The following is a 26,335-nucleotide window of genomic DNA, read 5'->3' as shown; positions in this document are numbered from 1 at the left end:
ATATTAAAAGTTTGGAGAGAAACAGAACATTTCTATTCAAAGTACCTGCCTATAAAATACTCTGATTAGAAAGGGGAAAAGAGTAACTTTCCAGTGGAGAAACTTGTCAGATACCACCTGAATCAAATGTTCAAAGTGAACATCACCAATAATAAGACAAACTGAAATCATCAGCTATCTGATAGAATTCAATTATAGGAATAAGGCCTTATTTCTGTAATATTCTTGCCAAAAATGCATAAACTATCTCTATTCATGAGGAAATATCCAAACAGAAACTGAGGGAGATTGGCACAACAATGTAAATCAACTATACTTCAATTAAAAAAAAAAACCAGGGCTTCCCTGGTGGCGCAGTGGGTGAGCATCTGCCTGCCAATGCAGGGCACACGGGTTCGAGCCCTGGTCTCGGAAGATCCCACATGCCGCGGAGCAACTGGGCCCGTGAGCCACAATTACTAAGCCTGCGCGTCTGGAGCCTGTGCTCTGCAACAAGAGAGGCCGCGATAGTGAGAGGCCCACGCACCGCGATGAAGAGTGGCCCCCGCTTGCCACAACTAGAGAAAGCCCTCGCACAGAAACGAAGAACCAACACAGCCATAAATAAATAAATAAAAATAAAAATAAAAAAAAACAAACAGAAATTGAGGGACATTCTACAAAATAACTAGTCTGTGATCTTCAAGAGTTTCAAAGGCATTAAAATCATACCAAGACTGGGGAACTGTTCCAGACTGAAAGAGATCAAAGAGACATGGCAACTAAATGCAACATAAGATTCTAAACTGGATCCTTTTGCTAGGACAATTGGTGAAACCTGAATGGGGCATGAGAATTAATTTACAATTATATATCAGTGTTAACTTCCTGATTTTATGGTTGTGTTATGGTTTTGTAGGAGAATGTCCTTGATTATAGGAGAGATATTACAGTATTTGGGGTGACAGGGCATCAGATTGGCATATTACTTTTATTTTATTTTATTTTTTAAAAACTATTTATTTGTTTATTTGGCTGCGTCGGGTCTTAGTTGTGGCATGCGGGATCTTCACTGCAGTATGTGGGATCTTTTAGTTGCAGCATGTGAAGTCTTAGTTGCGGCATGTGGGATCTAGTTCCCTGACGAGGGATCAAACCCGGGCCTCCTACACTGGGAGCACAGAGTCTTAGCCACTGGACCACAAGGGAAGTCCCTGGAGTATTACTTTTAAATCATCCAGGAAAATAGTTCTCTGTAATGTATTTCTAACATCTCTGTAAGTTTATGATTCTCCAAACTACAAAATTTCCAAATATCTAAGAATTCCTTATGGATAAATGTGCACAGTCAAAGCTCCAGGAATTTAGTTCCCTTTTTATCACTGTGGTTAGGTAAGGCCTAATAAGATAAAGATTCAGTAGTAGAAATAACACATTATGTATTAAGTATGCCTTCAGTTCTGTGAGAGGAATTAATGTCTTAATTTAAAAATTCAGTAAGTTTACAATTAAGTGAAGTAGAGTAGAGAATATGATACGTTATTGCTTCACAAAATGGTCTTGTTTGGGAAATGCTGATGTATTTCAATTTCCTCATTTTACCTAAAGGAAAATCGAGGTTCAAGAAGACAAAGAGTCTTACCACAGGATCATGTATAACAGTAAGTCTTTAATAGGCAGGAATAATTTATTTAAAATCTACAGGACACTCAGCAAAATTTAGCCCTTAGGCATACTGTTTACATAAACAAAGTTTAATTTGTCAGGTAACTTAGATATAAGCAGGTTGCCCTGCTCTAACTAATCCCTTTATTATTTTTTTTTAATATATATATATATTAAAATTTATTTATTTATTATTTTTGGCTGCGTTGGGTCTTTGCTGCTGCACGCGGGCTTTCTCTAGTTGTGCTGAGCGGGGGCTACTCTTCCTTGTGGTGTACGGGCTTCTCATTGTGGTGGCTTCTCTTGTTGCAGAGCACGGGCTCTAGGCGTGCGAGCTTCAGTAGTTGTGGCTCGCAGGCTCTAGAGCACAAGCTCAGTAGTTGTGACGCACGGGCTTAGTTGCTCCACGGCATGTGGGATCTTCCCAAACCCGTGTCCCCTGCACTGGCAGGCAGATTCTTAACCACTGCACCACCAGGGAAGCCCTAACTAATCCCTTTAAAATCAAGTAACAAGGTACCATTTTAAATAGAAGTTAAACACATTCAAAGAATCCATTAAAGGAAAAATAATTCAGCTTTTGGTGAGTTGTGGTTTTGTGTCTATTTGTTTTATTTTAGAATTCAGTAGGTAGAGTGGCTTGGCTATGAGCTTTTCAAGAAAAGGCATTATCTGATTTCTTATTCCTGCACATGGTAGGCACAACCTCATGAACGGAAAAAAGTAGCAACCTAAGTAAAGGAGGGAGGGAGGTTGCTACATGATGGTTAAGAGGCTGTGAACTTTCTTTGCCTAATGGATTTATATCAGATCCATAATTAAAGAGGAAGTTTTTTTTCTTTAACTTGGAGGGGAAACACCAGAAGTATCTTCATTGTTCTACACTGTTCATATATCATGTTCAGCCAGCCATAAAGTAACATATACATCACCTGTACTATGTCACAGGCTGAACAAGGCAAAACAAATCCTTACAGCTCTTGCACAGAGGGTCAGCCATATGAAGAAATTTCTTTTGATTTGAAAATACTCATTACATTATCCAGATAATTAAACATGCATGAGTGGTATCAAATGAAACAATTTAAGAAAAAGTGCTAAAATAACAAAGCACTTATAACAAAATTGGCATATTTCTTTATTGACAACATTTTAGTAGAAAAAAAGTAACACTTTTTCAAGATTTATTCAGAAATAAGGGGTAAGTTATGCCTGGTTCAAGATACTGTAAGAAACCACATTAGAGTCTTTTATAATAGCTATAATGGTAATTGCAGTGTACTCAATTATAAGAACAACTTTTTAATTTAACTAATAAAAAAAATGTTTACCTACTGGGGTCATTTTAAACTGGATATCTGAGGTATGATAAGAATCACTAAACTGTATAACTACATAAACTTTAAATAGTAGCCTTAAACCTCTATTTCTTTTCCATCAACTTTAAAGAATATTTCTGGATATCACCATCAACTTCATCTCGCTGCACCTTTACTTTTTCATCCACAAGGTTAGTAACATTTAAGTTTTGTTCTGTAACCATAATTAAGTCTCCCATGCTTTGCTTACAGGTTAATTCTAAAAACTGGAAGTCAACAGTGTTTATGTTATTACAATCAATATAGATATTGTTTAATGCAAAGCCCAACAGGGTGTTAATACCACATTTCCTTCGTATAGGTCCAATGCACTACAGGAAGGATGATTTTACTAGGGTCAGGACCTAAATATCTTCTCTTGTTTTAACCCATCAATTGCTCAAAACCATCCCAAATTTTAATTTACTTTATGCCTTAGTTATACGGTAATCTGTTTTCTCTGGAGTTTCTAATCACTTATCGCTTTGTTGCTGTTGTTGTTGAAGAAACAAGATATAAGGATTCTTTACTATATCACTAATATCTTCCAGCCTCTAATTCATCCAATCTGAGGCATGGAATCCATCCCCTTCTTTTTATTAAAAACATTCTTCTTGGAACTCATTGACATTTTGTTGTACTTAATTTTTATTCACTTTGTTACATCAAAGTAACAAATGAAATCCAAAATAAAAATTGCTTAATATCTCAAATGAGGAGAATCTAAATAGTGTTAAGACAACTGAATAACAACCTGAAAAAATATAGACTTAGATCCATATCTCATACTGTGTTACAAAGATAAACTTCAAATGATCAAAGATCTAATGTAAAATTTGAGTACTTAGATGTAATAAAAGAAAACATTGGCAAATCCTTTTTATAACTTTGTAGTTGTGAATGCCTTTCTAACCATGACAAACTCCAAAAGCCTTAAAAGAAAAATAAATAATTTATAGCAAATGTTAAACAAAAAGCCAAACAAACAAAATCAAAATACAAATGACAAACTGAAGAAATGATCTGAAGCCCAGAACACAAACACAAAGGGCTTATTTCAGAGAAATATAAAGAATTCATGGGAGTGACATCAGAAAGATGGTAGACCAGGAGGTCCCAGCCTTCCCACCTCCGCCACATGATTTAATGAGTACCTACAAATGAAAATAGTTCTGGAAGAGCTCTGGAGTACAATTAAGAAGCTGTGGCAACCCAGTAGAGCACAAAAAAACAAGGATGTCTGAATAGAAAAGTATAGGAAGCATTTCACCTGTGTCATTCCATCCTCTAGGTTCACACAGCTTGGCGCCAAAAGAAATGTCCTCAGCAACAACTCCCCCCAAATGGGAGAAAAGGAGAGCAGAAAGACACCAGCAGCCTTCACCACCAAGGACCTCAACAGCCCTCATCACTACCATGGACACCAGCAGCTTTCACCTTCAAGGACACTTACAGTCTTTGCTAATGTCTACACCTACCTGAGCTGATGGAGCTGCCTGGAGCCCAGGCCACTGTGCCCTTTCTTGGAACCAGAAGCATTACTGCTCCCCAACCAAGCCAGAGTTGCTAGACCCAGCACTACACCTGGCACCACCACATATGCCACCCAGCCAGCATCCTCACATCCACCAGTAGGTCAAGGTTTATACCCACCAGAGCTAGTCCAAAAACTCTGAAAGAGGTCACTGCTCCTTCAATGCACAAACACCAACAAAGGAACACAAAAAATCAAGGAAACATGACACCATCAAAGGAATATTACAAATTTCCAGTAACTGTCCCCAAAGAACTGGAGATCTATGAACTACCTGAAAAAGAATTCAAAATAACTGTTTTAAAGAAGCTCAGCAAACTACAAGACAACACAGATAGATAACTCAAAAAAATCAGGAAAATATTACATGAATAAAATGAGAAGTTCAATAAAGAGATATAAGTCATAAGGAAAGAACCAAAAAAATTCTAGAGCTAAAGAACACAATGAATGAAATGAAAAATGTAATAGCTTCAACAGCACACTCAATGGAACAAAAGAAATAAACCAGTGAAGTCAAAGACAGATCATTTTAAAATATCCAGTGAAAAGAAAAAAGAATGAAAGAGGGTGAAGAAAGGCCATAAGATTTATGAAACGCCATCAAAAGATAAAAGGAGAAGAATTTAAAAAATCACTGTAAAAAACATCAAATAAGAAAAGAAGACAAGAGAGGAACAACACAACTAAAACAGAAGACAATCAACAGAATGACAACAGTAATTCCACACCTATCAATAATTACTTAAATGTAAATGGATTAAACTCTCCAATAAAAAGGCACAGAGTGGCTAAACAAATATTTTTTAAATCCAGTGATACATCTGTAAGAGACTCACTGTAGATTTAAGGACACACGTAGACTGAAAGTAAAAGGATGAAACAGATACACCAAAGAGTAACCAAAAGAAAGCAGGGGTGGCTAAACTTATATCAGATAAAATAGACTTTAAGTCAAAACTGTCTTTAGAGACAAAGAAGGTCATTCTATAATGCTAAAGAGTCAATTCAACGGGAAGATATAATAAGTATATATGTACCCAACATCAGTGCACTTAAATATACAAAGCAAACATCAACAGATCTGAAGGGAGAAATTGACAGAACTACAATGATAGTAGGAGACTCCAATACCTCACTTTCCATAATGGATAGAATATCCAGACAGAAAATCAGTAAAGAAACAGTTGATGTGAACATCATTATAGGTTAAATGGACCTAACAGACATATACAGAACTTTTCACTCAGTAGAAGAAGAATACACATTCTTCTCAGGCACACATGGAACATTCTCCAGGATAGATCATATGTCTATCATATGGTGTATCACAGAAAAGTCAACTTTTATGTGATAGGTCATCAAAAAAGTCTTAAATTTGAGAAGATCAAAATCATTGCAAGTATCTTTTCTGATCACAGTGGAATAAAATTAGAAATCATTAACAGTAAGAAAACAGGAAAATTCACAAATACATGGAAACTAAACAACATACTCTTGAACATTCGTTATATTAAAAAAAAAAGGAGAATTTTAAAAGTATCTCAAGACAAAACAAAAACAATAACACAACATATCAATACTTATGGGATGCACCAAAAGCAATACTAACAGGCAATTTCATAATGATAAACACCTACATTAAAAAAAAACCCTCAAATAAACAACTTAACTTTACATCTCAAACAACTAGAAAAAGAAGAACTAGGCCAAAATCAGCAGAAGGAAGAAAATAATAGAGATTGGAACAGAAATAAATCAAATAGCAAATAGAAAAACAACTGAAAAAAACCAACGAAATTAAGAGTTGGTTTTTTGGAAGAATAAGCAAAATTGACAAACTGTTAGCTAGACTAAGAAAAAGACAGAAGATTCAAATAAACAAAATTAGAAATGAAAAGGAGACATTACAGTGGATGCCTCAGAAATAAAAAGGATCATAAGAGACTATTATGAACAATTATATGCCAACAAATTCTCCCATTAAAAGAAATGGATAAATTCCTAGAAACATACAACCTACCAAAACTGAAGATCGATGAACTAGAAAAACTGAACATACCAATAGCAAATGAGGATATTGAATCGATAATTTAAAACCTCCCAACAAAGAAAAGCCCAGGACTAGATGGCTTCATGGAAGAACTCTACCAAACATTTGAAGAAGATTTCATACAAATCCTTCTTAAATTCTCCCAAAACACGGAACAGGGAACATTTCCAAACTCATTTTATGAGACCATCATCATTCTGACAACAAAACCAGAAAAAGACACTACAAGAAAAGAAACCTACAGGCCAGTATCTATGATGAACATAGATGCAAAAATCTTCAATAAAATTCTAGCAAACAAAATTCGAGAGCATATTAAAAGGATCATACACCATTACCAAGTGAGATTTAATCCCTGGGTTAAAAGGATGGTCCAACATATGCAAATAAATCAATGTGATACACCACACTAATAGAATGAAAGAAAAAAAACCACATGTTCATCCCAACAGATGTAGAAAAAGCATTTGACAAAATTCAACATCGTTCATGATAAAAACTCTCAACAAAATAGGTATATAAGAAACTTATCTCAGCACAATAAAGGTCATTTATAAAAAACCCACAGTGATCACCATAATCAAACCAGTATAAGGCAAGAGTGCCTATTCTCACTACTTCTCTTCAACAGAGTACTGGAAGTCCGAGCCAGAGCAATGAGAAAAGAAAAAGAAATAAAAGGCATCCAAATCACAAAGGAATAAGATTATCTCTATTTGAAGGTAACATAATCATACATATAGAAAACCTTAAAGACAACAAAAAAACTGTTAGAACTAATAAATGAATTCAGTAAAATTGAGGATACAAAATCAGCATACAAAACCCAGCCACATTTCTATACACAAACAACAAACTATTTGAAAAGAAAATTAAGAAAATAATCACAATAGCAACAAAATGAATAAAATATTTAGGAACAAATTTAAGCAGAGTGGTTAAGGTCTGTACACTGAATATTATAAAACATTGATAAAAGAAATTTAAAAGACACAGATAAATGTAAAGGCCTCTCTGTTCATGGATGGAAAATTAAATATTGTTTAAATGTCTGTATTACCCAAAGTGATCTACAGATTCAGTGCAATCCCTATCAAAATCACAATGCCAGTCTCTACAGAAATAGAAGAAACAATCCTAAAATTTACATAGAATCACGAAAGACCCTGAATGGCCAAAGCAATCTGAGCAAGATGAACAAAACTGAAGACATCATACTTCCTGATTCCAAAATATATTTCAAAGCTACAGTAACCAAAGCAGCATGATACTGACAAGAAACAAAACGAAAGCAAAACCAAAACCAACATGAGACATATCGACCAATGGAACAGAATAGAGAGCCCAGAAATAAATCCACATATCTGTAGCCAACTGATCTTTGACAAGGACACTAAAAACACATAATGGAGAAAGGACAGTGTTCAATAAATGGTGTTGGAAAAACTGGATATCCAAATGCAGAACAATGAAACTGGACCCTTACCTCATGCAATATACAAAATTTCATACCATAAACAAAAATCAACTCAAAATGGATTAAAGACTTAAACATAACTCCTGAAACCATAAAACTACTAGAAGGAAATTTAGGGAAAGAGCTTCTCAACATTAGGCAATGATTTTTTTAGACATGACACCAAAAGCACAGGCAACAAAAGGAAAAATACACAAGTGGGACTGCATGAAACTAAAAAGCTTCTACACAGCAAAGGAAATAATCAACTGAGTGAAAAGGCAACCTACACAATGGGAGAAACATTTGCAAACCATGTATCTGAGTAGGAGTTAATATCCAAAATGTAGCAGGAAGTCATATACACACTCAATAGTAGAAAACCCCAAATAACCCAATTAAAAAATGAGCTGAGGACCTAAACAGACATTTCTCAAAGAAAGACATACAAATGACCAACAGGTATATGAAAACATACTCAACATCACTAATAATCAGGGAAATGCAAATCAAACTCACAATGAGATTACCTCACACCTATCAGAATGGCTGTGATCAAAAAGACAAGAGATAAGAAGTGCTGGTAAAGATGCGGAGAAAAGGAATCCTTGTACTACTGTAATCAGACTAAAGGAAGAAAGCTTGTCAACTGCTTAAACAAATCCACACTACAGTGTGAATTACCTGATTCAGGTAGTAACCATCAAGATCCTTCCACTGTAAAAAAATTACTTTGCTCTTTGTAATTAATATTATCTATAGGGTGATACTCTGAAATCATGTGAATATCTTTTTCCCCAACAATCTCTATTTTACTTTTTATCTCCTTTTATTGTTTGTCTTCCCCATTAGAATGTAAACTCCACAAGGGCAGAGGTTTTTGACCCTTTTACTCACAGCTGTATTCCCAGTGCTTAGAGCAGGGTTTGGCACATAGTAGACCTTCATAAATATGTATTGAATGATTCATCATCTGTTGTATACCTCTGTATTCTGTTGTATACCTCATACCTCTGTATGAGACTGAATGACTTAAAGGCGAAGTGATGTTTCCTTCATCTTTGTATTTGTAGAAAATAAGCATAGTACTTAGCAAATAATAATAACAATAAATGCTACTTTATGTTAATTTTTAAGGACCATGGATAAATCAGTTATAATATATAGGCCTAACTTGCTTTTGTCATCTATAAAGTGCTAAAAATAACATATATCTAATTATATTACTGTGAGAAATAATGAAAGCTATGTTAACATTTCCTTTTAAAATAAAAGATAAAGCAAAAATCCTACTAATTTGAAATCCAAGGCTCTCAGGAAAAAGTACTAAATTATATATGATATATGAATTTTTTTCAGCTTCACTTTGCTACACTACATGTTTACAGCATTTTACTGATAAAATACCAAATTACTTTTCAAGCAATACTAAGTTACTTTACCTGTAATGCCTTTAATGTTTCCTTCAATCCTTCTATTTCTTTTTCTTTTATTTCTGTAGCAAGCTGATATTTTCCCTTCAAGTAAAAAACTATATTTCAGTACTTTCCAATATAAGTGACATTATTAACAGGGAAAACAAGAGTTCAAGAACCAAAATCTCTACTTGAAACCTAATACTTCACAGAATTTAAACATGTATCTGTACTACAACTTATATTTCTAATGACTTCAAGATATCATAAAATTACAATAAGGTCTATACAAGGTTACAAATATCATGAAATGGAAAATCTCATTATAACAATAAATCATTTTAACAATAGAGCATTCCTGAGAACTTACGGATACTATATAATTATTTAATTCATATGGCTAGAATAAATATATTCTAATCAATAAGACACAAGTACATTTGTTTTATAAATATAAGGATATGAGAAAAATTTTAAAAGAAAGTCTTTTGCTAAAAATAACTCTAAGTTTTAATATTATAAATGACATGTCCTTTGATATAATAAAAACATGTATGAACTATTGAATAGCTAGAGAAAACATTTAATGCCAGATGAATTTCTAGCATAGTTCAGAGTTGTATACTCTTTTCCTGTTGGTCTGCATGCAGATGCAAATCATTTTACTGTTTTTTAAAGAAGGTAATTTCATTGAAAAGGCACTAAAAATATATTATACTTAATAGAAACACTGCAGTATAGTGGAAAGAGCATTAATTTAGGGGCTGAAGAAATCTAGGTTCTAGTCCCAGCTTTGCCACTTCAAAATGGGAGCGTCAGCAAGTCATTTATATCTTACTAGGCCTCAGTACTCTCAACTGTAAAATGATAAGAGCTCGAGTAACATGATTCCTTTAGGTCCTTTCTGTTTCTAAAATTTTAAGAAATTAACAGTCTCCATTTGTTTATTACCAATGCTCCTTTCCATTATGGTGAACAACTGATAATTAAATGCATTTAAATTATGTTTCAAATTATTAGAAAATTAATATATACCTTTTCTTCTTCCAAGGCACACATCTTCATTTGCAACTGATAAAGAATTTTAAAAATTAACATACAGGTAAGTGAAATGTTACCAGTGATTTACACTGGTCAGTGAGACTACAGAAATGTTTTACATGTCTATATTGTTTGAACTTAGTACAATGTGATTATGCTACTTTTACACTGAGAAAATGAACAATAAAAGGTATAAAAGGGGGAAAAAAGATAGTCACCAAAGAAAATGAACAATTTAATCTCACAATCAGAGCACCAATCATCCTTGAAAGTTCAGTTTTTCCCTCCAGTTTTTTTTAAATGTTTCAATATTTTGCCATCTACTCATAAACAATAACATATAACATTTTCTGAATGCATACTTTTATGAAATTGATATCATTTGTATTTGCACTGACAGTATTTTCTGAAATTTTAAAAAAATGTATATGTTAGTCTAATAAATAAATAATGACATTTTAAAACAGAAAAATTAAGGTGAACTTGCCAAAGGAAACTAATTAAATATTCCAAGCAACACAAGGATACTAGGCAAAGTTGTCAAGAAATAAAATTTTTCTTTGGAATTTCTCCATCTCATTTTCCATATTCCTCACTTACATTCAAGAATCCTTTTTTTAAAGAGAAAGAAAAGAAGAAAAGAAATTAAAAAAAAAAAAGAACCCAATAGCACTTTCTCATCTACCCTTCAATTACCTGGATATTCTTTCTTGCCCAGAGTCCCTTGTGGTAACAGAGACATAGAACTGCTCTCTCCTAAAGAATACTATGCTGTACATTTGGTTTCTGCTTCCTTACCCTTCAATTAAAACTCCCATAACTTAGGTAAAGCCAATTTCAGACTATAAGGAAATTTATCATCTGCTTAAACAAATCCACACTACAGTGTAAATTACCAATAACCTTAACCCACTAGTGATTAGGTTATATAGGTTTATTTCTTTTTATGCATTTCTCTCTAAACACACACACTTGTATGTAGATAAAAACAAAAAAGGGGGAAGGAAAAAGGAAAAGAAAATGGTGATCTTGGCATGGCTATAAGGAAAAGCACTTCCAGAGTACATTTTCCATAGGCACATTTCTTACACTTATATTTTATAATTAGGGACTGAAGAGAAATGTGAGGTAGTAAAGAAGAGCTATAGAATTCAAAATAACAGAAGGAGTTGTTCTTCATTTCTTTAAAATATTTTCTTTTCAATTCTTCTACCGATCTTTCTTAGTTGTTAGTAGTTGATATTTATGGAGGTGCATGATAATCACATCTCTTCATCCTTTACATCTCCCTACTTGAATTTCAGCTTTTCACCAGTGTTATAATGTTAGCTTGGGTAAAGGAGTAATGTGGAAAAGGTAAGCTCCTAGGATATGCTAATTAAAGACAGAAAAGGGAGAAGGGAGAGAAAGAGCAAGAACACACATATCACTAACATATTTCATTTAGGACCAATAAAAACACATCTCCAAGAAAATAGTATTCCTAATTTCTTTCCTTAACTAAATCATTCTACTACATTACATTATTATCAGTTGTGATTCAAAATAACCTTATTTCCTGCTTCCAATAATAACCTTTTTGTCTTCAGTGAGTATGGAGAACAACCTGTCATAATATTCATGAGAAGTGGGAAAACTGCAATATTTAAAACTGTAATGTTTGTCTATCCTTATGAAATTACCTGCTTTTTAAAACTTGCCATTGCTTCTTTGTGTTGCTTTGTTAATGCTTCCTTTTGATTCTGAAGAGTTTCCTATTTTAAAATCATGAAAAGTTAAAACAGATTCTAGCCACTTTCAGTTTTAAATTTTAATTGGGTTCACAAATTAAAGTTAAACATATTCATTGCACATATTATTTTATGCTCTTAAAATGCAACTTATGACAATTTTATGATTTTTTTTAACTGTCATGGACTCAGCATACAATAATTTTGCTTCCAGTTGCTTCTTCATGATAAAACATATTGCTCTCTAAAATTTTAAACTCTGAATATAGCTTACTTTAAAGTTTTCTTCAAGAAAATATCTTTCATCAAAAGTTATTAAAATTAAGTCTAGTATACAAGCAGACTACAGTCTTATTACAGTTTCCAAAAAAACCAATTTTATTATCTAAGCACAAATGTTTACATGGTAACATATGATTCTTTAAATTCACTGAAATAATTTTTTACAAAACCAAAACTACCACAGGGCATTTTTGAAAAAAAATCCATGTATACAATTCCATTTCTTTCCCCTCCACCTTTTTTTGGTAGAAGTTGTGTGTCCTGTCCTTTAGATTCAAGCTGAATTTTTTCTTCTATCTTTATCAAATAATTCTCATAATTTAAAAAATTAGAGCTAAAACTGGCAACCACTTTCAAATGCTTCTGTTATTTTACTCCATGATTCTAAATATACACTGATTTATCAATTTAAAAAATTTATCTACTGACCTCCTATATGATAGCTTTCTTGTACAAACATAATCCTACATGTCCTCCATCTATTCTTCCAACAGAATTATATAAAAATTGTGGCTTAAATCAATAGTCAGTATTTATACTCTTATAACTGCAATTTTTATTCAATGCTAAGCCATATGGTATATCATGATTACATTTCTTTTTTTTAAATTAATTAATTAATTAATTTATTTATTTATTTTTGGCTGCATTGGGTCTTTGTTGCTGCGCGTGGGCTTTCTCTAGTTGCGGCGAGTGGGGGCTACTCTTCCTGGACCCAGGTTTGAACCTGTGTCCCCTGCATTGGCAGGCGGATTCTTAACCACTGTGCCACCAGGGAAGTCCCATGATTACATTTCTATTCTTATACAACTTTTATTTTTCCTGAAGTTAGCAATTACTTTAAAATATTTGAATTCCCATAACTAATTTTGAAAAATAATACTGCCAGTTCCGAGGTCTGTATCAATTGGTTCATATGCTCAGAGGCAAAAAAAAAAAAAAAAAAAAAAGAATAGAAAAGGCAAAGTGAGAAGATCCCAAGAATGACTTAGGAAATCCCAAACTGCATAGGAAAACAGGCATTTTTTTTTTTAATTTTTAAATTTTTGGCCACACCACGCAGCTTGCAGGATCTTAGTTCCCTGACCAGGGAATGAACCTGGGCCCTGGCAGTGAAAGCACCAAGTCCTAACCACTGGACTGTCAGGGAATTCTCCAGAAAGCAGACATTTAGAAAAGCTGTAGATATTGGACAAAATTTTTCAGAGGATATTGCCCAGTTTTCTTATGAAAATATATTAGACTCTACTCCTGCAAACAAGGAAAGAATGAATTTATAGGACACTTCAGGGATAAATTCTTTGAGGAGCAGATTCTGAAGTAAATATGAACTCCAGCTCTCTCCCCGTTTTTTGTGAACAGCCGTAAATCTAGAAATAGGAGATTTAATATGCAACAAAAACTGGAATGGGAAATAGCCCCATTACTAGATCTCCAAATTCAGATCTTCAAAAAGCCTTAGAACAAAAGAAGAATAAACTGGTACCCTTACAGATAAAACAATTTAATACTCCCACTCCAGTCATCAAGCATGAGAGGAGTGAGTCTCATGGTAAAGACACCTGTAGATACTTATTATAAGCAGAAAAGACACTGGGGAAAAAAAACATCCTAAACTAGCTATGAAAATGAAGGGAAAAAATATCAGGTGCGCAAATCAATGTCACTGCTCTGACACGCACCCAACTTCCCATTTATTCCTCAAACTTACAAAGAGCAATTTCTCTAAATATTAAAAGAAACCTTGAAATTTTATTCATACCATAAACTCTGGCAACATCACATAACCTTTCCCTCAGGGTCAATGAGCTACTCAAATAGGGCGTATCTCTAGTAATTCAAAGATACTCGCCCCATTTTAGCCTGTAACCGTTATCCTTGGATTCTCAAGTGAGGAATATTATTTTCTCCTTTATGACGCCACACCCATTAACTTAAGACATAGGAGTCTACTATGCAAATAGCATTGAAAAATTAAACTCCTGTTTTTTTGCAGGAGTTTTTTTTTTTTTTTTTTTTTTTTTAAGATTCCTGGGGATTCTATTCACAATCAGATCATAGCTTATTTGGATATTGACTTAGGTACCTGTGTGTACCATGGAACCAAATTAAAGATCTCCATGAAGTGGACTCTTTGTGGGCAAAATGTCTTAACTGATATTGGCAGCAGGGTTCAGATTGACCCATCTAAACCTCTACTTAACTTTATACAATACCTCTAAAACCAGAAACGAAGAAGAACTAAGTCAATTGTCCTAAAGCCTAATAAAGAAAGGATGAATCAATCATACCTATACCAGTTTTAAAATTTTGACTTGTTCCCCAGTCAAAAACCCAATGGGTGAAAAAAAAAAAAAAAACCCAATGGGTGAAGATTTGTTTAAGACCTTAAGGCCATAAATAAAATATCAATTTCCCCAATTCATTGAGCCCAGATACTATTTTATCTTCAATGCCACCTGACTCTACATACTTTACTACTATATATTTATCTGTGTTCTGCTTTCTATGGCGTCCCTTTACATCAACATAGTTTTACCTGTTTGTTCTGTCCTGGGAGAGTCAACAATTTACCTGGACAGTTATGCCACAGTGGTTTACTGAGGAACTTAGGGACCTTAAACCTTCCTGTAAACTCTACACTTATACAATATGTGGGCAAGCTTTCGTTATGTTCTAAAGATGAAGAGAGCTCTAAGACTGACTCCATTTATCTACGTACTGTTTTAGCTCAGAAAGGACATGAGAATTCCAAAAAAAGTTTAGTATTTTGTAAGAATAAAGTGCATTATTTAGGGTATAATTTATCCCAAGGGGGTAAATCTATTATTCCTGATAAATTATGAGCCCTTCAATACTTTCCAAGGCTGTTTAGTAAGAGAAAATTAAGAAGTTGTCTAGATTTCACTGGCTACTGTAGACACTGGGTTCCAAACATCTCTGAAATTGACACATTTCTATATAATTTAAGTCCTCAACAATGGAACCTTTCCCTTAGGAACTTAAACACGGACAAGAATTTTGTGATTTAAAAATAACTCTCAACAGCCCCCCTCGCACCCCCGCAATTGGGGTCCTCCAAATTGTCATAAAGCTTTCTATCTATTTGTATCTGAGCAATGTAGACAAGTCCTTAATACTCTAACAGAACATCACAGGTATCATCAGGGCCCAATTGCTTACTACAATCTTCCCCTCAACCCAGTGAGGGGAAAATCCTACTCCTTATCTAAGGATAGTAATAAGCAGCAGCCAAACTAGTAGAGGCCTCTACTGACTTGGTTTAAGGATCTTGTTTAAATTTGATGGTTCTGTATGCTGTACAATCCTGGATGCTACTGAAAACACACTTCTTGGCAAGCAGGCTTACATCCTATGAACTTTTTATTATTTTCTCCCTCACACATTTCAACTCAGTGCTATACTTTAAAGATTGCTACACTTTTCCCATTACCCAAAGAAGAGGAATTCCATGAGATCGAACCTATGTCCAAACAATGACTATGCTTCAAATGGATTTATTAGAAACTCCTCCTAGAAAATCTAGGTTTAATATTATTTGTTGATATATCATTTTTTATAACTGAAATGAGAACTATCAGGCAAGATATACTGGAACAGTCTCAACTGATCCCTAAAACATGACTCCTTACCAGAGGTAAAACCAGTCCTGATGACAGTACTTACCCTCTCAGCAGAGCGTGCCAATTATCAAGAGATAAGAGAGTTAACATAAAACTAATATCAGGTATACCTTTTGGAGTAGTCCATGATTTTGTAATACTGTAGAAACAATGAGAGTTTCCAACCAACCTTAATAGGAATCCCAATGTAAAATGAACAACAGTTTTAAGTACTCTAATGCTTCCTAAGGAGGTGGCTATCATGAAGCCACACTATTAAGGGATAACAAAGGCTAAAAGAAATATCCTAGGTTTATCTTTATGACACACAGGCAGCCCTCAATCAGGTCCTGGCCCCATTATACTCTAAAAAGCTAAATCTTTCTGGAGATTAAAAAATCCTATTTTGGAATGCCCACAACTGGCTCCAGAATCTGAAAAGAATACATGGTTGTAAACTGCAAGAGAATCCCTGGCACTTTCAGGACAGACACTTGGTGGCACCAGAGAACCTTGACGAAACTCTGCAAACATATTTTACAAGGAATTACCCATCAGAGCAAAGACATATTGAAAACGATATTCAATTAGCATTGGTGGGGAAATTTTACTAAGATTTTTCAGGACGTCTCTGGTGCAAATCTCATCTGTCTCCCTCACAATCCTAGTAAAACTGTTATCCTTGTAAATCCAAGCTTCAGGACCCCACTGAACATGTTCAAATGGACTTCCTAAAATAAATCCCTACAGTGGGTTCTGAATATGTTCTGATCATTGCTTGCTATTTCTCTGGATGGATTAAAACTTTTTCTGGAGAGAGAGCTATAATTATGAGAGTAGGAAAAAAACTACTTGATTTTGTGTTCCCAATATGAGGATCTCCAGTAACAGAGGCACTCATTTTACTGGACCTGTTTTTAGAGAACTCTGCAAAGCCTTGTCATTTATTTAGATATTTCATTGCCCCAATCATCCCCAATCTTGAGGAAAAGTAGAGAGAGTTAATGGCACCTTAAATCTGACACTCTTGAACTTCCATGACCAAGAAGGTTATGTCTAACTCTCATGACTATTAAGTCCACACTCTCCTACACTTCACTGGCTTCTACCATACACACCTATTAGAGGTTACCACATGAAACTGGCTACTTGTGCCCCAATCTTGGACATTTTCTTACTTCAGACAAACCTGGCAAAGTACTCCAAGGGCTCAGGAAATATACTTCATAGTCTTATCACCATCTCACATAAGTTGCCTTTCCTCTACATGATCTAAAATGCAGATAAACATAAGCTGAGAGAGTTCATTACCATTAGACCTGCCCTGCAAGAAATGATATGAGTCCTACAGGTTGAATTGAAAGGACATGAGAGAGTAACTCAAAGCCGTATGAAGAAATAAAAATCTCTGTAAAGGTAAATACATGAGCAATTTATAAAAGCTAGTGTTACTCTAACAGCAGTTTTTATTTCTTTTTTTAAGAAACTAATACTTTTTAAAAAAAGACAATTATTAGGCTAAAAGCTAGTATTACTGTACCTTTGGTTTGTAACTCCATATTTGCTTTCTACATAATTCAGAGACTAATGCATTTTTAAAACTACTAGTTTATTCTCTTGAGCACACAATATATAAAGATGTAATTTTATAATATCAACAACTGAAAGGAGTGTAGATGGAGTTATAAAGGAATAGAGTTCTTGTATGTTATTGACATTAAGCTGATACAAATTCAAATTAGAGTTCTATAATGATAGATGCTAACTGTAATCCCCATGGTAACCATAAAGGAAATAGCTAGAGAATATACACAAAAGGAAATGAGAAAGGCATTTAAACATCTCACTACAAAAAAATCAACTAAACACAAAAGATGATGGTAATGCAGGAAATGAGGGACAAAAAACTATCAGACACATGGAAAACAAATAGCAAAATGACACAAGTTAGTTGCTCCTTATCAGTAATTACTTTAAAAGTATATTTTAACTCTCTCACCTAAAGACAAAAATTGGAAGAATGGATAAAAAACATGATCCAACTTTATGCTGTCTAAAAGAGACTCACTTTAGATCTAAAGACACAAACAGGTTGAAAGTAGAAAAATGGAAAAAGATATTCCATTAAAATAGTAACCAAAAGAACAAAAAAAAACAAAATTAAAAACGGCCTTTAAATTTTAAGAAGTTACATTAGACAAAGAAAGATATTATATATCCATAAAACGTTCAATAAGGAAGAAGATATAACAATTATAAGCATTTATGAACCAAATGACAGACCATCAGAATATATGAAGCAGGGCTTCCCTGGTGGCACAGTGGTTAAGAATCCGTCTGCCAACACAGGTTTGATCCCTGGTCTGGGAAGATCCCACATGTCGTGGAGCAACTAGGCCCGTGTGCCACAACTACTGAGCCTGTGCTCTAGAGCCTGCGAGCCACAACTACTGAGCCCACATGCTACAACTATTGAAGGCCGCATGCCTAGAGCCCGTGCTCCACAATAAGAGAAGACACCACAATGAGAAGCCTTCACACTGCAAGAAAGAGTAGCCCCCACTCGCTGCAACTAGAGAAAGCCCATGCACAGCAACGAAGACCCAATTCAGCCAAAAATAAATAAATAAATAAATTTTAAAAAAAGAAAAGAAAAGAATGGGAGAGATCCCTCCTCCCTTTAACGGAACAGAAAAACAATAGAGAAAATCAGTGAAATTAAAAATTGGTTCTTTGAAAAGATAACAAAATTGATAAACCTTTACCCAGATGGACTAAGAAAAACAGAGAAGACTCAAATTACTAAAATCAGAAATGAAAGTGGGGACATTACTACTGATTCTGCAGAAATAATAAGTATGATGAGAGTACTATGAACAACTGCATGCTAACAAATTGGGTAACCTAGATGAAATGGAGAATTCCTAGAAATGTAAAACCTACGAAGACCAAATTATGAAGAAATAGAAAATTTTAATAGACTATAGGAGACTGAATCCATAATCAAAATCTCCCAATACAGAAAAGCCCTGAACCTGATGGCTTCACTGGTGAATTCTACCAAACATTTAAAGAACTAACAGCAATCCTCCTCAAACTTTTCCAAAGAGTTGAATAGGAAGGAACACTTCCTAACTCATGCTTGATGCCAATATTACCTTGATACCAAAGCCAGATGAAGACACATCAGAATACTACAGACCAGTACCCCTGATGAACATTGATGCAAAAATTCTCAAAAAAATACTAGCAAACCGAATTCAGAAGCATATTAAAAGGATCATACACCATGACCAAGTAGGATTTATCCCTGGGATAAGAGAGTTCAACATACAAAAAAATCAGTCAATGTAATACACCACATTAACAGAATGAAGACAAAAAAGCACAAAATCATCTCAACTTATGCAATAAAAAGGATCCAACAAAATTCAATACCCTTTCATGGTAAAAAAAAATTCGACAAACTAGGAATAGAAGGAAACTACCTCAACATAATAAAAGCCATATTTGAAAACCCCACAGTGAACATAATATTCAATGGTAAAGGACTGAAAGTTTTTCCTCTAAGATCAGGAACAAGGCAAGGATGCCCACTTTCACAACTTCTATTCAACATAGTACTGGAAGCACTGGTTAAAGCAATGAAGCAAGAAAAAGAAATCCAATTTGGAAAGGAAAAAGAATTATCTGTGTGCAGATGATATGATCTTATATGTAGAAAACCCTAAAGAGTCCACAAAAAACCTGAATAAATGAATTCAGCAAAGTAGTACGATACAAAGTCACACAAAAATCAATTGCATTTCTATACACTAACAATGAACTACCCAAAAATGAAATGAAGAAAACAATTACATTTACAATAGCACTAAAAAGAATAAAATACATAGAAATTAACTTAACCAAGGAGATGAAAGACTTGTAAGTGAAAACTACAAAACACTGCCCAAAGAAATTAAATTAAAAATTAAAAATACAAACACATCTTTTGCTCTGGGATTAGAAAACTTCATATTTGTAAGATAATACTATCCAAAGTTATCTACAGATTCAATGTAATCTCTATCAAAATCCCAATAATATTTTTTGCAGCAATAGAAAAACCCATCCTAAAATTCATATGGAATCTCAAGGAACCCAAAATAGCCAAATAATCTTGAAAAAGAAGATCAAAGCTGGGGGACTCACACTTCCTAATTTCAAAACTTACTGGAAAGCTCCAGGAATCAAAATAGTGTTGTACTGGCATAAAGAAAGACACATGGACCAATGGAATAGAATAAAGAGCCCAGAAATAAACCCTCACACACATGGTCAAGGGTGTCAAGATCATTCAATGGGGAAAGAACAGTCTTTTCAACCAAAGGTTCTGGGAAAACTGGATATACACAAGCAGAAGAATGAAGCTGAACCCTTACCTAACACCATATACAAAAATGAACTCAATCAAAACACCACCAAACAACCTGTTAATAAAGCAAAACCATGTTTATTGGAATTCATTGCAGTAAGTGAGGACACTACTTTGACAGAGTCTTAGTAGTATCTCAAAAGGAACAAGTTAGAATTGGGTTATATAGAAGGTTATGGGATTTAGGTGTTTGGGGGAACTTAAGATACTTTTAATTTACATTGCCAATAAGAAATATATGAAAGTTCTATTTTTCTACAACTTTGTAAAGTAAGGTAGGAATCTGGTTTTATTTTTCTTCAGATGGTATACCCAGTTCTAATATCATTTCTTGAATAATCTACTTTTCCCCACTGATCAGAAATGTCACCTTTATCATTCACTAAATTATCTTATGTATTTGGATCTATTTCTGGACTCTATTATAGTCTATCTGTTCATGTATACTACCAACCTATTTTAACTATTATAGCTTTATAATATATTTAAGAATCTAGTGTGACTAGATTCCTTCACAAAACTTTCCCAGCCACTCTTGTAAGTTTATTTCCACATAAACCTTAGAATCAGCTTAAGTACACCAAACACACACTTGGTATTTTAAATTGGATTGTATTAAACTTACTGATTAACTTAAGGATTCTGATAATTTTCTACTGTTGACTCTCTCTATTCAAAACAAGATATGACTTTACATTCTGACTTTACGTCTGCGTGGAGCTTTAGATTGTATTTGGTGTTTACCTGTTTTTTCTCTCCACAAACAGGTCTCTTTATTTGACCTGTCCCTCATATGTAACCCAACTCTGGTTTCACTCCCATTTCTACACAACCTTGTGGATCTCTCTGGCCTCAAAATTCCCATCGTTGGCCTATCCTCTGTCATTTGAATTCTACTTCTGACATGTTATCTCCAAGTTCCTGTTTCAATATTGCCAAATACTGAGAAGAAGGGTCATCTTAATTAAGCTTTCAATTTTTAGCTGTTAAGATTACTTTGGTGGGGGACTTCCCTGGTGGTCCAGTGGTTAAGACTCCATACTCCCAATACAGGGGGCCCGGGTTCAATCCCTGGTCAGGGAACTAGATCCCACATGCTGCAACTAAGAGCCCGCAACACGCAACTAAAAGATCTTGCATGTCAACAAAGATCCCACGTGCCATGACAAAGACCTGGTGCGGCCAAATAAATAAATAAATAAACATTAAAAAAAAGAAAAGATTACTTTGGTGGAAAAGAAAGAGAGGCACTATCAAAAGTGCCTCTATATGGATAAGGATCAAAAGAGAATCAGATATGATACTATTTTTTTAAGATTTGGTTATAGTATATAACAACAGCCTAGGAAAATACAGTACTATTCTGAAGTTTCACTTCTTAAAAAATATTTTGACTCCTCTATAACACACAATATGTTTCTCAGATATTAAATAATTCATAGTAGTTTTCAGAGTTATCCTTGTCTATTTTCTTATCAGAAAACCTGGGGAAAAATGGTTATTCTCACAGAAGAAACTAACACAACATTGTAAAAAAAAAAAAAAGTTATTCTCAGTTTTCTGGAAGCCTAAATGTTCTTAACAGTTTTAGTTGGAATTTTCTTGAGACTCTCTAAAATGATGCACAATTCCCCAAATATGTTTAGGAAATTTAAAAATTAACTTCACAATTAAGGATTAAAATACATAAAATAAAATGCTAATTAGAGGGGGGAAAATACTCACCTTTTGCCATTTAAGTTCTTGCGTCTCCATAATAATTTTACCAATCTGCTCTTCATACTGAGCTTCTGCTTCCTAAGTCAAAAAGAAGAAAAATACTAGGAAAATTAGGACTTGAAAATTTCCAGTTTCAGCTCTTTCTAGAGAGATAAAAAGAGCATCCTCCCACACTTACAACAAGAAAAAGGGCTGGAAAATTTGCAAATTAAATAGCCAAATCCATCAGGGAACTGAGGTCCCAGATCAACCAAGTAATCCAAAATCTGGATAGAGAAACGGGTTACTGCAGGGAGAACAGAACCACAGCATTTGCTTACCTGGGACATAAGCCATTGAGTACTGATTTAAAAACTCAGCTAAAAGTCCTTAATAAATTTCTAAAGGCAGAACATGGGCTGGTGTAAGAACATGAATCTCCTGAGGGCCCCAGAAATAAGGAGGTTTATATCTTTTAGGAATAAGGAGGTTTATCCCTTCTAACAGGTTTTTCTTCCATGAAACCCACCAGGTGGTTACAGGGAAGGATGGGAAGAATCTGAGAAAGCTTTTCCCCTGTGGTACTGGCTGGGGAGGAGAAGAGCAGTCACAAGCCTTCTTCCCTAAATCTCCTACAGACCAAAAACCTTAATCTGCAGGGGATAGGACAACAAAAACTATATCTAAGGACACTAGTGGAAATCCTCTGCAGCGGGGAAAGGGGACCAGCAGATACCACTGAAAACTCTACCTAGACAGACCTGTCTTTCTTATCTCCTCTAAGGAACAAAAGCCTTAATCTACAGGGGGAAGGGCAATAAAAACTAGCCCATGAGAGCACTTATGGAAACCCACTGCAGATGAGAGGAGAAGACAAGAAAAATAGAACAGCTCTATCCTTGGGGAGGGGAAGGAATACATGCTAGGCCCACCATTAAATACGAAAGAGGGATCAGAATTCTTGTGGAGGCCTCACCTTGAGACTTGGGTTCACCAAAAACTGAGGCTTAACAGAAACATCAGAGAATGCTCCTATTCCCCACCTGCCGCCACCACCCAACTAACAAGTGTCAAGTAAAAAAACAGTGAGACATAGCTGGGAGAGCTGCAAGGATAGACTCTCTCTGGGAAGCAGCACAAAAGGAAGACCCAAAGTCAAGGGGGGAAACCCAAAGTCAAGGGGGGAAGCCCAAAGCCAAGCAAGAAGCAGTTATTTAGAAAAACCCTCTGATTTCACTTAAAATATTGTAATACTCTTGAATTAGCCCACACAATAAACACAAGGTATCACTAGAGAAATCTGAAGCTTCTGTCGGAAACTTCAATAGGTAGACTTGAAAGCTGCCTGGTTGAGTGTTGAAGGCATACCCCAACACACACACACACACAGCTCTTCTGCAAAGACTGAGAGTTTTTTTGTTTGTTTGTTTTGGTTCCAGGTATTTAAGGAAATCTATGCCAAACAAAGCACTAGCTGATCACTAAGCTAAGAGCACATGACAAAAACTGAAGACTTAACACAATTATTTCAGAAAAGTCACTACACAAACAAATAATGACAAAAACAAGAAGCAACCCTGAGAAGAGGGAGGAATCTTATTTCCAGAGTTGTCACATATTCAAAACGTTCATGTCCATTTCTCAAAAAATATTTACAAGGCATGCAAGTAAACAGAAAAGTGTGATCCAGTGCTTCCCTGTTGGCACAGTGGTTAAGAATCCGCCTGCCAATGCAGGGGACATGGATTCAAGCCCTGGTCGGGGAAGATCCCACATGCCGCAGAGCAACTAAACCCGTGCACCACAACTACTGAGCCTGCGCTCTAGAGCCCACGTGCCACAACTACTGAAGCCCGCGTGCCTAGAACCCATGCTCCGCGACAAGAGAAGCCACCGCAGTGAGAAGCCCGTGCACAGCAACTAGAGAAAGCCCACGTGCAGCAACGAAGACCCAACGCAGCCAAAAATAAATAAATAAAATAATTATATAAAAAGTGTGATCCATACACAGGAAAAAAAACAATTTAATAGGAACTGTCCCTGAGCAAGTGCATACAATGGACCTAGACAAAGACTTTAAATCAATAATTTTAAATATGCTCAAAGTGCTAAAAGAACCATGTACAAAAGTCCTAAAGCCATTAAAAAGTTAAGGGAATGCTACAAACAAGTTTATGCTCATAAATTTGACAACTTACAGAAACAGACCAATTCTTCTAAAACCACAAACTATCAGACCTCAACCAAGAAGATAAATAACAATCTTCAAAAGCCCTATAGTCATAAATTTAAAAGCTCCAAAAAAAGAAATGTACAGGCCCACATAATTTCACCGTAGAATTCTGAATGATATGCATTCTGAAGTATTTAGGAAGTGCACTGATGCCTGCAATTTACTCTGAAATCATCAAAAATAAAGTTGAAGGAGGGATAAGTAGATGGATAGACGTGATAAAACAAGTACAGTAAAATGTTAATGGTGTATGAGTGTTCACTGTCAAATTCTGTTAGTTTTGCTGTATGTTTGACAATTTTCATAACAAACTGGGAGAAATCAAAGAGTGGATGTTAACAGATAAAATACATTTTGTTATGAAATATTTTCCTATGACTCTCTCACATGTTCTTTGCTTTATTACACACACACATACACACACTTATGCTATGGTATTCAAAGAGGCTTTCATGAAAGCTGTCTCATTGAAAATGCTTTCAGCAGCAAGTAGCAACAACAAACCCCGACTCACAATGGCTTATGGGACTTACTGTCTCACATGACAAGTCCAAAGGCAGAGTCCTTCTAGAATTTATTTCAGTGGCTCAACAATATCATCAAGGACTATAATTCTGCCCATCTTTCCATTTTGCCATTATCCAAGTGATTTTCCTTAAGCTTTTCACCCCTAGGCCACTTTAATTTTAGGCATCAAGGACGGAAAGGACATTATCCTACAGTAGAAAAAGTGTAATCTCTTATTAAAAGGATAACAAAACTTTTCCCAGAAGCTTCCTAATCATATCTTCTAATATCTCATTGGCCATAACTAGGTCATATGCCCACTCCTAAACCAGTTGCTGGCTGGTGAAATGCACTGAACCTTCGTGAGTGGTTAGGACAGTCAGGATTTACCTAACTCATATTGGTGAGGGTTGAACCCTAAGACACAGTCAAGGTTCTTCCAGCATGGAATAAGGGACAGAATGTATACGAACAAGGTATGCTATGTGATAAATAAAGTGAGGAGAGAACAGAAGCTCTCAGAGTAATATGTACCTATAGTCAAAACATTGAAAAAAGAAATAAGTGTATACACATTTTTGGGGGGAGGTGTGTAGAACATATAACATGCATATTTTCCCAAAGCAGGTGGATTGAAAATATACAAGATACAGCTTTCTTCATGTGGGCCTGGTTATACACTTCTCTTTTATTTTTTATTTTTTTTAATTTATTTTATTTTTGGCTGCATTGGGTCTTTGATTCTGCATGTGGGCTTTCTCTAGTTGTGGTGAGTGGGGGTTACTCTTCGTTGTGGTGCGTGGGCTTCTCATCACAGTGGCTTCTCTTGTTGCGGAGCACTGGCTCTAGGTGTGCGGGCTTCAGCAGTTGTGGCGCGCGGGCTTCAGTAGCTGTGGCTCGTGGACTCTAGAGCACAGGCTCCGTAGTTGTGGCGCACAGGCTTAGTTGCTCTGCGGCACATGGGGTCTTCCGGGACCAGGGCTCGAACCCATGTCCCCTGCATTGGCAGGCGGATTCTTAACCACTGCACCACCAGGGAAGCCCTACACTTCTCATTTAGAGCCTACAGGGGATTCTCAGATCTTACTATGATTTAGATATTGTTCTAAGCACTTTTTATATATTAATTTAATTTAGGTATAATTTTATGCATTACTTGTATTCTTGTTACTGCCATTTTATAAGTGAGGAAACCGGGTTATCAGCAAGAGGATAAATAACTTGCCTAAAGTCATATAGCAGGTAAACAGCAGAGCAAGTATTTGAACCTAGATGATCTGTCTCCAGAGTCTCTTAAACATGCCATTATATCACCTTTAAGAAACTGTGGATGGTATAGGACAGTAT

General features: G+C 35.2%; 1 protein-coding gene across 2 annotated transcripts in view; it reads right to left on the bottom strand.

Moving 5' to 3' along the window:
• Positions 1-26,335, bottom strand: part of CCDC73 (coiled-coil domain containing 73) — a 106,423-nt gene that overhangs the window by 66,441 nt on the left and 13,647 nt on the right. For both annotated transcript variants that reach the window (XM_082343695.1, XM_082343694.1), the window contains exons 2-5: positions 22,276-22,347; positions 12,184-12,255; positions 10,496-10,531; positions 9,488-9,562 (exon numbers count right to left, since the gene is read on the bottom strand). In XM_082343695.1, the coding sequence (XP_082199821.1) occupies positions 9,488-9,562; positions 10,496-10,531; positions 12,184-12,255; positions 22,276-22,347 (255 nt within the window). The remainder of the gene's footprint in view (positions 1-9,487; positions 9,563-10,495; positions 10,532-12,183; positions 12,256-22,275; positions 22,348-26,335) is intronic.

The sequence above is a fragment of the Balaenoptera borealis genome, assembly GCF_965194805.1.
Source record: "Balaenoptera borealis genome assembly, chromosome: 11".
Lineage (NCBI taxonomy): Eukaryota > Metazoa > Chordata > Mammalia > Artiodactyla > Balaenopteridae > Balaenoptera > Balaenoptera borealis.
The sequence above is the reverse complement of the archived record's forward strand: the minus strand, read 5'-3'. Positions and strand labels throughout refer to the sequence as shown.